The 15,403-nt window shown below is 47.3% G+C and overlaps 1 protein-coding gene across 1 annotated transcript in view; it reads left to right on the top strand.

Annotated features, from left to right (window-relative positions):
* PI4KA (phosphatidylinositol 4-kinase alpha) overlaps window positions 1-15,403 on the top strand; it is a 114,268-nt gene that overhangs the window by 75,827 nt on the left and 23,038 nt on the right. The window contains exons 24-32 of the mRNA XM_019437386.2: window positions 2,669-2,739; window positions 2,823-2,947; window positions 4,155-4,236; window positions 4,461-4,544; window positions 5,765-5,854; window positions 7,987-8,106; window positions 11,159-11,251; window positions 12,684-12,840; window positions 13,072-13,199. Coding sequence (XP_019292931.2) covers window positions 2,669-2,739; window positions 2,823-2,947; window positions 4,155-4,236; window positions 4,461-4,544; window positions 5,765-5,854; window positions 7,987-8,106; window positions 11,159-11,251; window positions 12,684-12,840; window positions 13,072-13,199 — 950 coding nt within the window. The remainder of the gene's footprint in view (window positions 1-2,668; window positions 2,740-2,822; window positions 2,948-4,154; window positions 4,237-4,460; window positions 4,545-5,764; window positions 5,855-7,986; window positions 8,107-11,158; window positions 11,252-12,683; window positions 12,841-13,071; window positions 13,200-15,403) is intronic.

Genomic DNA, 15,403 nt, shown 5'->3' on the forward strand with positions numbered 1-15,403 from the left:
CTGGCACCTCCTCTGTGCAGGTGTGAGCCCAGCCTCCATGTGTTCTTGGAATGCAGCCTGCCAGCTGCCTAGTCAGTCAGTGCAGACTAAGACCGAGGTAGTCCCAAGCTAAAGTGTAAAAGGAAAGTGCAAAAAGCAAAGTGGCTGTTTTTAAGTAAAAATCTCCAGAGAGGCTACTGGGCGTTGATGACTGGCATCTGACCACTACTATCTGATTGTTTTTTATTAGAAACTTACAGTTTCAGTTTCCTTAGAGCTATATGAAAAGATACTACACTAAACACACCCCTCCAAACAAGATTTCATCCACCAACCCAACTTCTGAGAAAGTAGCCTCTCCCTGTTTGGGCATCTGTCCACGTCACACTAATCATTTTCCATGTCTGAGAGCTTTGGGGGCCCATTTATCCTCATAAAAAACACATATGCGATGCATCTTTGTGTTTCCGGCTCTGTGCTTTGCCTGGGGCACAGAGGTGCGGCACCTCCTTATCTCTCTGCCCTGCTGACCTTACAGCTCTGTCATTTAGCCAGCCTAAAGGCACTGGATGGGGCTCCTGGCTGGCGCACTTGGTAGAGCATGCCACTCTTGATCTAGGGTCTGTAAGTTCAAGCCCCACATTGGGTGTAGAGATGACTTTTTAAAAAATCTTAAAGAAAACTTTTTTTAAGTTTATTTACTTTGAGAGAGAATGTGCGCACAAGTGAGAGGGGCAGAGAGAGAGACAAAATCCCAGGTAGGCTCCATGCCATCAGTGCAGAGCCCAATGGAGGGCTCAAACTCACAAACTGTAAGGTCATGACCTGAGCTGAGATCAGGAGTCAGATGCTTAACCAACTGTGCCACCCCCAAATAAAATCTTTAAAAAAAAAAAAAAAAAAAAGGACACTGGATAAGTGGGACAGCACTGGTGGGCAAGCAGCACTTTATTACATCAGCACTGTGATGCTTGTGCTGTACTGTTGCTTTTTAAAATCTGCCTTGTAGGGGCGCCTGGGTGGATCAGTCAGTTAAGTATCTGACTCTTGATTTTAGCTCTGGTCATGATCTCACGGTTCATGAGTTCAAGCCCCTCACTGGGCTCTGTGCACTGACAGTGTGCAGCCTTCTTGGGATTCTCTGTCTCTCCCTCTCTCTCTGCCCCTACCCCACTCACTCGCTCTCTCACAAAATAAATAAACTTGAAAAAAAATCTGCTTTGTACTCTGGTGGCAACAAGCACATCCAGTGCTCAGATCTTGCTTTCTAAATACCATTCTGCATTAAAAGGAACCAAGTGTCCAAGGAAAAAAAGGTTGATTCTACAGAGAATTGGGGCAGGGAAAATACAAGATGAGCCTGGGACACCTTGTAGTGCCAGAAAGGAAGGTCCTGTGAAAGGAAAAAAAGGGAAAGGAAGAAGAAAAGAAAAGGGATGTGGGCATGTCACAAGGACTTGAGTCTCCCCGAAAGAGTTCTCAATGGCCAAAGCTGGAACAATTTGGGCAGCAAATAATGACAGTATTGGATTATGACCCAGTGACTGAAATAAATATCTATGAGTCTATACTGATTAGATGATTGAATACATCAAACATGGGGAAAGAGGGACAGAACTTCCTTACAGAATCCCAATTACTAAAAGTAGAAAAAATGAAGAAAACAAAATCCTAGTGAGAGCCAGAGTGCCTTCTGCAAGCACATCCCACTGACAGATACTAAAATGTGGGCAAAATCTTGAAGAGAAATGAGATGTCTGCATGACCTCAAAGTATCTTCCCCAGGGGCACCTGGATGGCTCAGTCGGTTAAGCATCTGACTCTTGATCTCAGCTCATGTCTTGATCTCAGGGTTGTGAGTTCAAGCCCTGCATTGAACTCCACACTGGGTGTGGAGCCTACTTAATACAAAAAAAGAAAAAAATCAACACATTTAAGTATCTTACCCAGGGTATTTTCCAGTTACTGTGGCGGTTTTTCTTATGCCTACATTCTCTTCAGGAGCTGCTGCTTAATTCCCCTCCCTGAGTGTGGGCTGGACTCAGTGACTCCCTTCTGAAGAGTAGAGCATGGAAAGAGAAAAGTAGTAACTGGACAGGGGGAAACTTGGCAGACACCACTGTACCCAAGCGATCAAGGTCATCCTCCCCAGTGGTAGGAGATACTGATTTCACACACTCCTGCTACTATGCAACAAAACCACTTCACCTCTGTGGGATTTTCCTAAAAGCCTGTAACCTTAGTCTAATCACAGGCAAACATCAGACACACCTAAATTGAGGGACATCCTACAAAATGCCTGTGCTCTTCAGAAGTGTCAGGTTCATGAAAGGCAAGAACAGACCAAGGAATCAGCACAGATTGTGTGAGACAAAGGAGACCTGATGGGTAATGCCACATGGCATCTTCATTAGATCCTGGGACAGAAAAGGGACATTAGTGGGAAAACAGGAAATCCAAATAAAGCCTGAAGTTGAGCTAACGGTATATCAGTGTCGACTTCTTAGTTTTGACAAGTTGAGCTGCTAATATCAGGAGAAACTGGGTCCAGGGTATGTGGGAACTGTGTGCTCTCTCTGCCATTTGTCTGTAATCCAAAATCATTTCTAAACACTATGTTTGAAAGTAGCCGGGATTGGTCTCTTTCTCTTGATGCTTCTGACCCATGGAAACTCCCTCCTCATTTCAGGGATGATGCAGTGTGTGATTGCCGTCGCAGACAAAGTATTTGATGCCTTCCTAAACATGATGGCAGATAAAGTAAGCCTTGTCAGAGCGCGAGCGTGTGTCTGCTGGAAGCATGTGGAGGGCGCCTATTGTACCTGTCTCTTCTGAATCTCCAGGCTAAGACCAAGGAAAATGAGGAAGAGCTGGAGCGGCATGCGCAGTTTCTCCTGGTGAACTTCAACCACATTCACAAGAGGATACGGAGGGTGGCAGACAAGTATCTGTCTGGTCTAGTGGATAAGTAAGCTCATTTTCCTTCTAATGCTGTGTGTGTGTGTGTGTGTGTGTGTGTGTGTGTGTGTGTGTGTGTGTGTGTGAGCCCGCATGTGTGCGCGCGCCTCTAGGTTTAGAATCAGGGAAGAACCGTCCTTACATTATCAATGCAGCAAAATTGGAGTCAGAATTTAAACTCTCAAATGGCAATGCGGCCTCCCTCAGAATGTCATGGAATTTGCTGCAGGGTCTGAAGTTTGGTCCTGAAACCTCTACTTACTCTGAGCTATTGATGTTACTTACAGTGCAGCTCCTGACAAGGGGTGTTATGTCTCTGTGTCTCTGCATCCCACCCTCCCCTGCCACAGGGCCTCTCTGGGCTCACTCTGGGAAGCTCACAGCCATCCTAAGTGATATCTCCTACCCCAGAGCCCAGCCAGAGGTCCCTGGTAGAATCAGTGTCTTCCAGGCTCCTCAGAGAGGAAGGAGAGCCCACACAGACCTTTTTCCACTCCAGGCTCTCTGTGCTGGGAGCCAAAGCAGACTTTCAAGGGACATGCCCCCACATGGACGAGAACCCTCAAAGGTGGGCTGGACCAGCCTGTCTGCAATGTAAAGGCCAGAGGCAGCAAACAGCCACGCTGGGCCTGCCCTCAGCTCCATGCAAGCGTCCAGGAGTTCTGGAGCCTGCTGCAGGTGCTGTGCGCCTGGTCTAGGCAGGGCCAGAAAGCAAGTCTAGCACGTGTATGACATGTGTCTGAGCTGGACCTCCTAAGCAGAGGGCCATGATGAGTCACAGCTATACAGAGTCTGCTCCCCTCACCCTGGCCACCACATCCAGGAGCAGCTTCTTCTCTTTGAGCTAGAGTGTCATGCAAATATGGCCATTTTCTATTTTGCCATCATGTGAAAATATTGGGGACCCCTGGTCAAAAACAAGGAGGATCACTTTGGGGAGTGAGGGAGCATGTCCCAGCCAGTATCAGTGTTAGGTTGAGAGCAGGTCACGTGAGGCCACATCTAGGCTCTGAAGAGTGGGACTGGCAAGTGCCTAGGGGGTGTTTCTGACAGAGTGCCCTGCCTGGGAGACCTCCTGACCTCCTCCAACCGCCAGCTGGGCAGCAGGAGGTAGGGCTTTTACCCCACCCTGCCCCACCCCTCGAGGCAGCACTTTAAGGAACTCAGATTCCTTGAAGATTTGTCTCCTGGACCCTGAGATATGGCTGTTTGTGCAGGTTTCCCCACTTGCTCTGGAGCGGGACAGTGCTGAAGACCATGCTGGACATCCTCCAGACCCTGTCACTGTCATTGAGCGCTGTGAGTGTCCCTGCCATATACCAGAGCCTGATTTATGCTGCAAGTGGCCAAATTGGGGGTGGGGAAGCCAGATCCCGTCCTGGCCTTTACCAATGAGCTGCAGTAAGTTTGGAAGCCTGTCACAGACCGGACAGGTGTGGGGAATGGAGGCAAACACCGCTGCCCAGCATGAGCAGAGGCACCCAGGGAAGGCGGTTTGGAAAAGGGAGCTTGGTTGTTTTCAGGACATTCACAAGGACCAGCCTTACTACGACATTCCTGACGCCCCCTATCGGATCACTGTTCCAGACACCTGTGAAGCCCGAGAGGTAGGTGGCAGCCGTCTCCTAATTAACAGCCATTTTCATTGCCTTCTCTAGTGTCAGGGCTGGCACATTGCACACACTGTGTCATTCAGTCCCCAGAAGTTTAAGGTGTGAGCGTTCTCTCCCAGCCCGCAGGAGAGAAAGTCTCACAATATGAGTGGGGTGCTGACTCACTCCCAGCTGGGACTGTCTACTAAGCTTCCTCCTGCCCCACAGCCGTGTTGACTCTAAGCCCTTTCTTAGTTCAGCTGCCAAAGAGGTTTTCTGCTGCCTGTCAGTTTATAGCTTCTCAAAGCTGCCTGAGCCAGTATGACTGTCAGATGAACTTCACTGCTGTGAGGTGTGCAGACTACCTGTCATTGTGGTAGTGAGGAACGACTTCGCCTTTTGTGGTGCTGTGGGAAATAGATGGAGTAAGTAGCTCCGGATAAGGAGGCTGTGCTGTGCGAGGTCTGACTCAGAGCCCTCATGGTGGCTGACTGAAGCTCAGCTCAGACCACAGCTCAGACCTAGGGCCAGGTCATGTCCCAACCTCTGGGCCTCCAGCTGTGGGCAGGGAGTTCCCCACACGGTGACGAGGCCCCTGCACTGGTTCTTACCTGCCATGGCCTACTTTCTCCTTCAGTTAATGACTCAGGACATATGTTGCCCAGTGGCCGTGTGAGGCACTGTTAGTGTAGGCCCTGCCGCCCAGCCTTACACCAGGACCACAGACCAGGATGTCTGTGCCCTATACCCCAAGGCTCAGTGTTAGAACATAGTCACTCTAATCATTCGCTAGGGCTGCCATGATTACGTACCACAGACTGAGTGGCTTAAATAACAGAAATTTATTTTCTCACAGTGCTGGGGGCTGGAGATCTGAGGTCAGGGTGTTGGCGGGGTTGTTTCTTCAGACACCTCTCTCCTTGGCTTTTAGATGGTTGTCGTGTTCTTGTGTCCTCACATGTCTTCCCTCTGTGCCTGTGTCCTAATCTTCTCTTACGAGGACACAGTCAGATTGGATTAGGGTCCACTCATATGATACCATTTTACCTTAATTACCTCTTTAAAGGCACCATCTTCAAATACAGTCACATTCTGAGGTAGTGGGGGCTAGGGCTTCAACACATGCATTTTAGGGGTATGACTTCAGCCCTCAAAAGTAACTAAATACAGTTTGTAGCTGACATCCTCTGACAGCCCAGATACACTGACCTCGGCTTGATCACACCCTCTTCCAGAGCATCGTGAAGGACTTCGCGGCGCGCTGTGGAATGATCCTACAGGAGGCAATGAAGTGGGCACCTACGGTCACCAAGTCCCACTTACAGGTACTTTCTTGAAATCACCAAAAAGCAATTTTGTTAAGCTCCTTCCAGTGATCCAGAGAACTTTCATAGACTGTGAACTCAAAATAGAAACAGCGCTAATGTGCATAAACAGAGACCAAAAACATTAGCCTAGTGTCTGGGAATAACAGAGACCTCAGAGGCTGCTATTTGTTAGGAACACCTTGTGGGGTAAGGGTACTGGTTGTGGGTGAGTGGGGCAGGTGTGATGGGATCTGTGGGCAGGCAGACCCGGGGAACTGACCACTCACACCAGGTAGGTGCCAGGTGTGTGGCAGGCCGGGCGCGAGTGAGGAGGCCTGCCAGTCTAGTAGCAGCACCTCTGCCGAATGCCGGAGCTGGAGTGAGGCTGCTGTCCCATTAGAGCCCTATCCAGGCTGTATGTGGAGTTGCACATGAGCCTTTGCAGACCAAAGTGCTGACGTGTGAACACAAATGACTACAAAGTGAGCCATTATTCTGGTCAAGCAGAGATGGACCAAAAATACCACAATTCATGAGAGGAAAAAGTCACCTGAAAAGGGATTAAAGAAGAAAAATCCCACTAGAAGAAATCTGGCTTAATAAAGAGAAGGTGCATCTAGAGGAGCATGTGAAGTTGACCTCAGCAACATTTGTTAAGATAAAGCTAGTTCCAAAGTGTTTCTGTGTTCAGAATCCAGGAAGGACCGAGCAGCTTGGAGGCTGTTTGGAAACACATTTTGCAAGAACCCATGGGTGGTGCCTTGTGTTGCCTTAAAGTTCTTCCTTCCACAAAGATGTAGGAGTGGTGAGGTTAGAGCAATTGGGGAAATGAAAAAAATGGAGCCTTCTGTCAGGCACTCAGCAGCTAAGCTGGACAGCAATGGGCCTGGTAACTAGGCCATGCCTATAGCTTGACAGCTGTCACTGTCTAGTGGATACACTAGTATTCTTCAGACTGTGGTACTTTTTCAAACTGTTCCTTTTTGGGAACTGACTTTTCTTTTGGTTCACATGGAGGAAAGGGGCGTCAGCTCCCAAGGCTGAGCTCTAAACAGGGGAAGCCCCTTTCATTCCTAAAAGGGTTCATTAAGCAAAAAAAAAAAAAAAAAAAGGCCTTAATTGGGAGAGCTGTTTATTTCTTCAACCATGGCCCAAGAAAGGAGTGGAAAGTGAACAAGCTTGAGGCTTGAATTGGTCTTGGTACTTCTACCAGGCCTCCCTTTGGTGTTGCCCCAGGCTCTGTTTCCCTTCCCCTGGACATCTAGTCTGTCTGAACCCTACCCCACCTCCTGTCAGGCCCTCACTGCCTACCCTTAGTGTCCCCGACCCGCCTGGACACGTCACTGTAGCCTGTCCTGAGTCATCCACCATGCTGGGCCTGTGTCAATAGCAAATCTGCTACCTTTGCTCATTAGCCACTCCCCATCGCCACGGGGTCCATGGTTGGGTTTCTGGGGCTCCATAAACCCTCCAAAACCACTGGCACAGTTTTGTAACTCAGTGCTCACATGCACTTTCCTGAGGGGAGTCCTGTGCCTCACTCTAGACTCCACCTGGCACACAAGGCCTTTCAGGCCTGGCCCATCTCTGGCCCAGGCTGGCTGCCTGCCATCTAGCCCTTGTACTTGTTGCTCCTGCAGTGCTAACCCCTGACCCTTGATGGTCCCCAGAGCAGAAGCCCTTCTCACATCTCCACGCTCTGCCAGGTGTCCCCTTCCACTAGTTGGCCAGGCAGATTCTGGCCCTTACTCTGCCTTCCAGCTGTTTGTTGGGTCGCTCCTTCACAGCAGGGCTGCTCAGGCAAGCAGTACAACTGCCTGCGTGTTGACAGTGGGACTAGAACTCTACAACTGTTTTCCAGGTATCTAGCACAGGACTTGGCAGGTGGCAGATTCTCAGCAAGGATGTGTCCAAAGAATAAACAGTCCTGTCACATTTACTGTGTGCCTGCCACTCTGGGGAAATCGTCCTCGTTCACACATGAGCAAGAGTCAGTTGGGGAAGGGGGGGCTTTAATTTATTGAAGGTCCCACAGCAAGGGATGGACCCAACATTGGAACCAATGTTTGCTCTACTACCTCACACTTTATTTTATAAAGTATTATTCTTACCTTTAAAGTAAAACAGCCTTTTTTTTTTTCTGACTTCAGGAATATCTGAACAAACATCAGAACTGGGTGTCAGGACTGTCCCAGCACACGGGGCTGGCCATGGCCACCGAAAGCATCCTTCACTTTGCCGGCTACAACAAGCAGAACACCACTCTCGGGGTATGTGTGTGCCTCCTGAGGAACAGGAGTCTCCTTCAGCAATGGGAGCCACAATATGAGGGGCAAGACCAAAGCTGATATGTAGCTTTTTCTGATATATGCGGCCATGCTAGCAGTAGGCAGATTGGAATCCCATGTAAGATACTCAGGTTCAGAGAGAGTAGGTTAGTAGAACAGGCATTTCCTTACTGTGTTTCTTTCTTTCTTTTCTTTTTTTTTTCAATATTATTTATTTTTGAGAGACAGACCGAGCATGAGTGGGGGAGGGGCAGAGACACAGAATTTGAAGCAGCCACCAGGCTCTGAGCTGTCAGCACAGAGCCCGACGCAGGGCTCAAACCCACAAACCATGACATCATGACCTGAGCCGAAGTCGGACACTTAACCAATTGAGCCACCCAGGCTCCCCATCCTTACTGTTTCTTGATTCATTAATGATATCAGATTTGGATTTCTGTGTATCCACAAGGAAGGAAACTGATCTCTTTGAGACAAGGTCAGCATTATCTTATAGTCATGTTGATTGGAAACATTTGCTGGATTTTCCTGTTTCAGCAGGTGCCAAAGCATACTGGCACACACATCTTCAACTTGGTCTTGTTCCACTGAAGATCACTTTAGAGGGCAGCACGTCTGTGAAGTAGTGCTTTCTTAGTTAAATCAGAGTTTCGGATCAAAGTAGCAGATTGACAGCAGGTGATCTGACTGGCGGTGTTGCATGTTGGTGTCTCCCAGCCTTAGGGCCTACCATGATGTCTGTCTCAAGCAAGTGTGGCTATGTGCTTCTTAACTCTGTGCCTCTTAACTCTCTCTCTCGGGGTGGAGAGGTGGAGAGGCTGCTGCCTGTCTTTTATCATGTCTTTGACATGATAGGGTGGGGGTGCAGAGGAGGGAGGATGGCGCTGCCACTTCTCACCATGGCCACAAGTCTAAGCAGGAAGGGAGGAGCCCATTAGGCGGGCTGGGGGCTCTCAGCCTCCTTGTGGAGGCTGGGACAGTGCCACAGGTAGCCAGTGTCTTCTCACAGCCCGTGTCATCCTCAGAGCTCTCACAGAGGTCACTCCATGTTCTCTGAAGATACCAGTGTCACCAGCACACCCTGTGCTCACAGGCCAGGCCCAGCAGCGTAAGATCAGCTCCCTGAGCTGGGTCTCCACCACTCTGAGGACACAAGCAGAGGCCAGAAGTGGGAATGCCTTAGAATGCCTTTGACAACTCCTTGTCCTCTTCTAGGCTAGCTTGTAAGAGGTCAGTTTTTCCTAAAAGATTTAAATCTTTTTTTTGTAGAAAAAGAGATTTAGGTGTGGTTTTCCCTTTTCTATTGCTGAGGAGGAAAGGATATATGTATTGTGTGTTCTGATTGTTGGTTGTAATGGAGATCCTGGCCAACCTGCCCCTGCTCCATGAAAAGCACAGGAGCCTGCTGGCCACCAGAGTGACATCTCCCCATGGCATTCAGGGAAGAGCAGCTCCTAGGGGGTGTTTGAGAAGCATGGTCTCAGGCCAGTGGCTCTTGCTGCATAGAGACTGTCAGAAAACTCCTGTAGGGCTGCCCTCCCCATCACACTGCACCAGACGTCTGAGCCGAAACAGTTGGAGTAGTTCTACCAGGGAGGGAGGTAGGCTGCAGTGCAGGCCATTTGCTGTCTGGGGGCTGCGCAGATATCACGGAATCCCTGGTGAGAAGGCCATTGTTTTCCGCATTTTTGCAGGGGAGTATATTCAGGCTAAGGGACAGCAAGTGGCCTCCCTAGGGCGTCATAGCTGGTTGGTGGCAGAGCCAGGTTCCAGTGTAGGCCTGCTTGATGCCATAGGCCACACTGTCTCCAAAAAATGTAAAGTAGTGTTACATGACCTTTTGCAAAATAGACCAGCTTAATAATTTTATGAGAAAATCATGTATTTTTGTTCTTGCTTATGTTTTCCCAAATTTCATATTTTCTTTTCTTGACCCTCTTTCTCCCTACCTGCCTGCTCCCTCCAAAAAATAATCCCTCAAACTTCAACTATTGAGAGATTCATTTTCCCCAGTGGGACCTGAATGTCAAGAAGTGGATAGGTTTTGTTGGTTTATAGTAAAAGGCGCTAAAGGGGTGAAAGGTCATCTTCAGTGCATGTTCTTAGTCTTCAGTGATGTTGGGAAGGGCAGTGAGGAGCATGGTAGCAGTGACCAGCCAGGGTAAGAGAGAGCAGTCATCAGGACCCCGAGTGGTGGGAGGTGCAGCTGAAGCAGAGGAAGTGAAGGGGGGTCTGAAAATATTTTCCCCATCCTGTGGGCTCCCATTGTACTCAGAGTGCGCCCCTTTTGTCTTCTGCTCTTAGACTGTTGGCAGCTATTGGGTATCTCCAAGCCCCTGCTGGCTTCTGCTCACTGTCACTATGCTCTCAACTTCACCATTCACCATCTTCAAGTCACACCAGCACGCACCCACAGAGGAGACAGTCCGGGAGCACTAACTTCACAGCATTTTCATTGCAGATTATGATGATTTTCATAATGATCTGATGATTATTTCTCTTGCAAAAGACCTGTTCACCACTGGGATGAAAGCAGTCAGGGTGGCAAAGTGAAGTTCTATCACAAGCTGCTTTCCAGAGAAAATTTTTCATCCTAAAAATGTTTTTAAATTCTTTTTCCTTGGTTCTTATCAGACTGGAAGGTGTTCTAAAGTATTTCTTTTTGAGGTGCCTGGGTGGGCTAAGTTGGATAAGCATCTAACTTCGGCTCAGGTCATGGTCTCGTGGTTCGTGGGTTCAAGCCCTGTGTCGGGCTCTGTGCTGAAAACTCACAGCCTGGAGCCTGCTTCAAATTCTGTGTCTTCCTCTCTTCTCTGTCCTTCCCCCACTCATGCTCTGTCTCTCTCTTTCAAAAATGAATAAATGTTAAAAAAAAATTTAAAAGTATTTCATTTTATTAGCTTGTCAGCATAGAAGATTTTTAATAACCTCTGGATCTGAACTTCACTTCTTAATTGGACTTAAGCTTAGCCATAGTGAACACAAAGAAAACATGTGGTAATGGTCTGAAATAATTCTTGATATTTCTCTGTAGGCAACTCAGCTAACAGAGCGCCCAGCCTGTGTGAAGAAAGATTATTCCAATTTCATGGCATCCCTGAATCTACGCAACCGCTATGCAGGCGAGGTACGTATCCTGACGCAGGCTTTCAAAGTCTCCTCTCACTCTACTGCCAGTCACCTCCCAGTGGAAAACGAGCTCAGGTTCTGGAACTTACTCATTTTATGTGGACTTGAAGCCATGGGGCCCTGGGACTCACCAGCCCAGTCAGCAGCATTTATGACTACCACCTACCACCTCTGCAAAGGGATGACCTCATGTACATATACTCTGGCCATGCTGAAGCTTTCTATTTTTCTGGCTTTTCTTTCTTTTTTTTTTTTTTTTTTTAAGTTTATGTATTTATTTTGAGAGAGAGCAGGTCGAGGAGGGGCAGAGAAAGAAGGAAAGAGAGGAAATCCCAAGCAGGCTCTTCACTGTCAGCACAGCATTGTGGGGCTCGAACCCACAAACTGTGAGATCATGACCTGAGCCAAAACCAGAGTCGACTGCTTAACGGACTGAGCCACCCAAGTGCCCCTTTCTGGCTTTTCTTTTTTAAGTGGCAGCAAACATTCATTGAGTGCTGTGTACTAACTGGGGCAGTTAGTAAGGTATACAGACTATTATTCCAGTTTCACAGATAATGAAACTGAAGTTCTCAAAATGAAGTAACTTGCCAGAGTCGCATAGGCAGAGTGAGGTCGGGAACCACATCTGATCACTATGAGGGCTTTTGTCTACCACGACACACTTTAGCCCAGCCTAGCAAGTTGCTTCACCACTTGGGGCCTCAGTTTCTGAATCTATAAAAACACAGACGCTAGTCTACGCCATTATTTAGAGGTCCCTGCAAGTCCACTGGTGCCTAGTCTTGAGTAGGGTCTTCCCCCCCCTACTCTGCGACTCCCTCATTCCAGCAGTTGCTCTTCCTCTTCCTGGGCCCTGGGCAGGTGGGCCCCTCTCTCCAGTAGGCTGACGCTGACCCTACATCCTCCATTGCTGGGAATTGCTCTGAGGGCCTGTTCCACCTGTTTTGATAACCTAGGTGGTGGTGGGAAGTCTGTCGTTGGGGGTAGGTTTGGTTTTTGGAAGGAGTCAGATTCTTTTTATATAGTCAAGTCTTATAAATAAGAGAGCAGCATACTTTTTTTGGGGGGGGGGGATGATGTACAACTTTAAAAATAGTAAGGATGCTCTTGGTTGAGTCACTAATTGTATTCATTCAGCCCACGTTCATGCAGCCCTATCATGGTTCAGACCTGGAGTTTGCTACTGAAATGTGAAATTGACAAGACCAGGTCTCTGCCCTCAGGGACCATCTAGAATGAAGGGAATGCCTACACACAGCGCTAAAAGACAAGTTCCCTAGAAAGGTGTGAGCAGTGGTAGCATTGTTGAAACAAGTCTGTCACTGTCTGTACCCACAAGCTCCAGTATGAGAGAGTGAGACTCTAGTCACACCTTGCCCATATGCCTGGATTATGTATGATTCTCTTGACGAGTGTGCTTCTTGCAGGTGTATGGAATGATTCGGTTCTCAGATGCCACTGGCCAGATATCTGACCTGAACAAAATGATGGTCCAGGAGCTGAATACAGCATTAGATCTCAGTAATCCCCAGCACTACACACAGGCCATGTTCAAGCTGACAGCAATGCTCATCAGCAGCAAAGGTAACAGACAGAGGCACTAGGGAACTCTGGGCTCATTTAGAAATGAGTATTTACCTTCATCTTCTTTAGTGAGCTGGAGCTCCCCCAATAGAGATCTCTGTGATGTTTCCCAGGGTTGGAAGTAAACAATCTCTGGCCCACCTGGTGCTCTGTCTTGTTGATGTGGGGAGGCAAGCATAGGATTCAGCCTTTGTTCAAAGCTTCTTCTGAACAGCATTTGTTTGGTTGCAGATTGTGACCCACAGCTCCTCCATCATCTGTGTTGGGGTCCCCTCCGGATGTTCAACGAGCATGGCATGGAGACTGCCCTGGCCTGCTGGGAGTGGCTACTGGCTGGCAAGAATGGAGTGGAAGTGCCGGTAGGACACTGGCTGTGTTCAGCTCCTGAGGGTGGGGCTCATCAGAGATGGAGAGAGCTTGGCCTGGCTGCTTGGCTGACAAGCTTGGAGACCCTGGGCAAGCCCCTCACCCTTTGAGGCCTCAGTGTCCTTGTATGTAAGATTGTGATATTAATGCCTAACCACCAGGCTTCATGGAGACCACAGTGACCATATGTATATATGTATACATATATACACACACACACACACACACACACACACACACATACATACATGTATGTATGCATACATACACACACACACACTATATACTATATACATATATATATGTGTGTGTTGAAAGGATCCTAGTGGTGCCCAGAAGTTGTTGTTTTTCAAAATCTCAGTAGAGGGAGCCATTTCTCTGAGAGTAGAACACATGGGATGTAATTGGGAGCATTTGTATTTGTCCACAAAGACATTTCTCTTGGCCTGCTACCTTTGGTAGGGGCAGCCTTCCTGGTGTCCATAGTTCTGAAGTTGCTACTGGAGGAAGCCCCCAGGTAAGGTGATACACACCCTTTCAGGTGATTGGATGAATACCTAAGAACTGTTGTATTTTTTGCAGATCTCGTTAATTTTCCTAACAGGGAATTTGGCAGCTTTTTTTCTGTTGTTGTTTTTTTAATGTTTGTTTATTTTTGAGAGAGAGAGAGAGAGCGCGCAAGCAGGGGAGGGACAGAGAGAGAGGGAGACATAGAATCCGAAGCAGGCCCTAAACTGTCAGCACAGAGCCTGACACGGGGCTCAACCCCATCATCCTTGAGATCATGACCTGAGCTGAAGCTGGACGCTTAACCCACTGAGCCACCCAGGTGCCTCTCTGTGTTTCTTAAGATGAATTGAGATAAGTGGTCAAAGGGGTATTTTCTTTTTCTGTTCCCTGTTTTTTGTTTTTCCTTTTGGTTACTTTTAGGATGTTTCCTTTTATCTTCAATTTTTAATAGTTTGACTTTGGTATGTGGTTTTCTGTGTATTTATCCCTTTGCGATTTATTGAGCTTCTTAAATTTAGAGATTTAGATTTTTTCATCAAACTTGGAAAATTTTAGTATTTCTTTAAATATTTCTCCATTCTCTCGTCTCATTTTGGGATTTCAATTCCACACACATATGTTGGTGACTTCATATTGTCCCTTGATCATTAATGTTCTCTTCAGTGCTTTTCACTTTTATCTCTCTCTCATTTCATTTTGGTTCATTTTAATTGGTCTGTCTTCCAGTTTAGTGCTATTTTCTAATACCTTATTTTTCCTGTTGTTAAGCCATCTTATATATATTTTATTTCAGATATTGTAATTCTCAGGTCTAGAATTTTTGTATGTGTGTGGGGGTTTTTTTTGTTGTTTTTTTGGTTTTTTTGTTTTTTTACTAAAAGAAGCTCCTGCTTTTGGCTGGGAGTGCTCTTCTCTTACTTTAAGAGGGAGAGCATAAGTAGGGGGAGGGGCAAAGAGAGAGGGGGACAGAGGATCTGAAGCGGGCTCCACACTTACAGCAGCAAGCAGCCTGATGCAAGGCTCAAACTCACAAGCCATGAGGTCATGACCTGAGCCAAAGTCAATCAACTAAGCCACCCAAGTGCCCCATAAAATTTTTGTTTCTTTTTTATAGTTTGTATTTCTCTGCTGAGATTCTCTGTGTCTTCACCTAGTCTTTTCATCTTTACCTATAAATATTTGGTCATATTTGTAATATTTATTTTAAAATTTTTATCTGGTTTGTTCTAGTATCAAGGTCATCTGTGGGTTTGTTTCTGTTGATTTTTTTTTCTTTAGTGTTTAAATGTTTTTGTTTTGTTCTGGACTCTGTATATAGAAAAGCAGTGGAGGGGCACCTGGGTGGCTCAGTCAGTTGAGCGTCCAACTTCGGCTCAGGTCATGATCTCACATTTTGTGGGTTCAAGCCCCTCATCAGGCTCTGTGCTGACCATTTGCTCAGAACCTGGAGCCTGCTTCAGATTCTGCCCCTCCTTCTCTTTCTGCCCCTCCCCCACTCACACTTTGTCTCACCCTGTTTCTCAAAAATAAATAAATGTTAAAAAAAAAATTTTTTAAGGAAAGAAAAGCAGTGGAGACTGAGGGGCACTGCTGTTTATTTTCCCAGAATATAGGTCTTTCTTATGTCAGGTGACTAAAATGAAGGTCACTGACCCCTAGGGGTTAGTCTTGGCCAAAAGGATGGATT

The sequence above is a fragment of the Panthera pardus genome, unplaced genomic scaffold (genome assembly GCF_024362965.1).
Source record: "Panthera pardus isolate Hobbes unplaced genomic scaffold, ASM2436296v1 HiC_scaffold_15, whole genome shotgun sequence".
Lineage (NCBI taxonomy): Eukaryota > Metazoa > Chordata > Mammalia > Carnivora > Felidae > Panthera > Panthera pardus.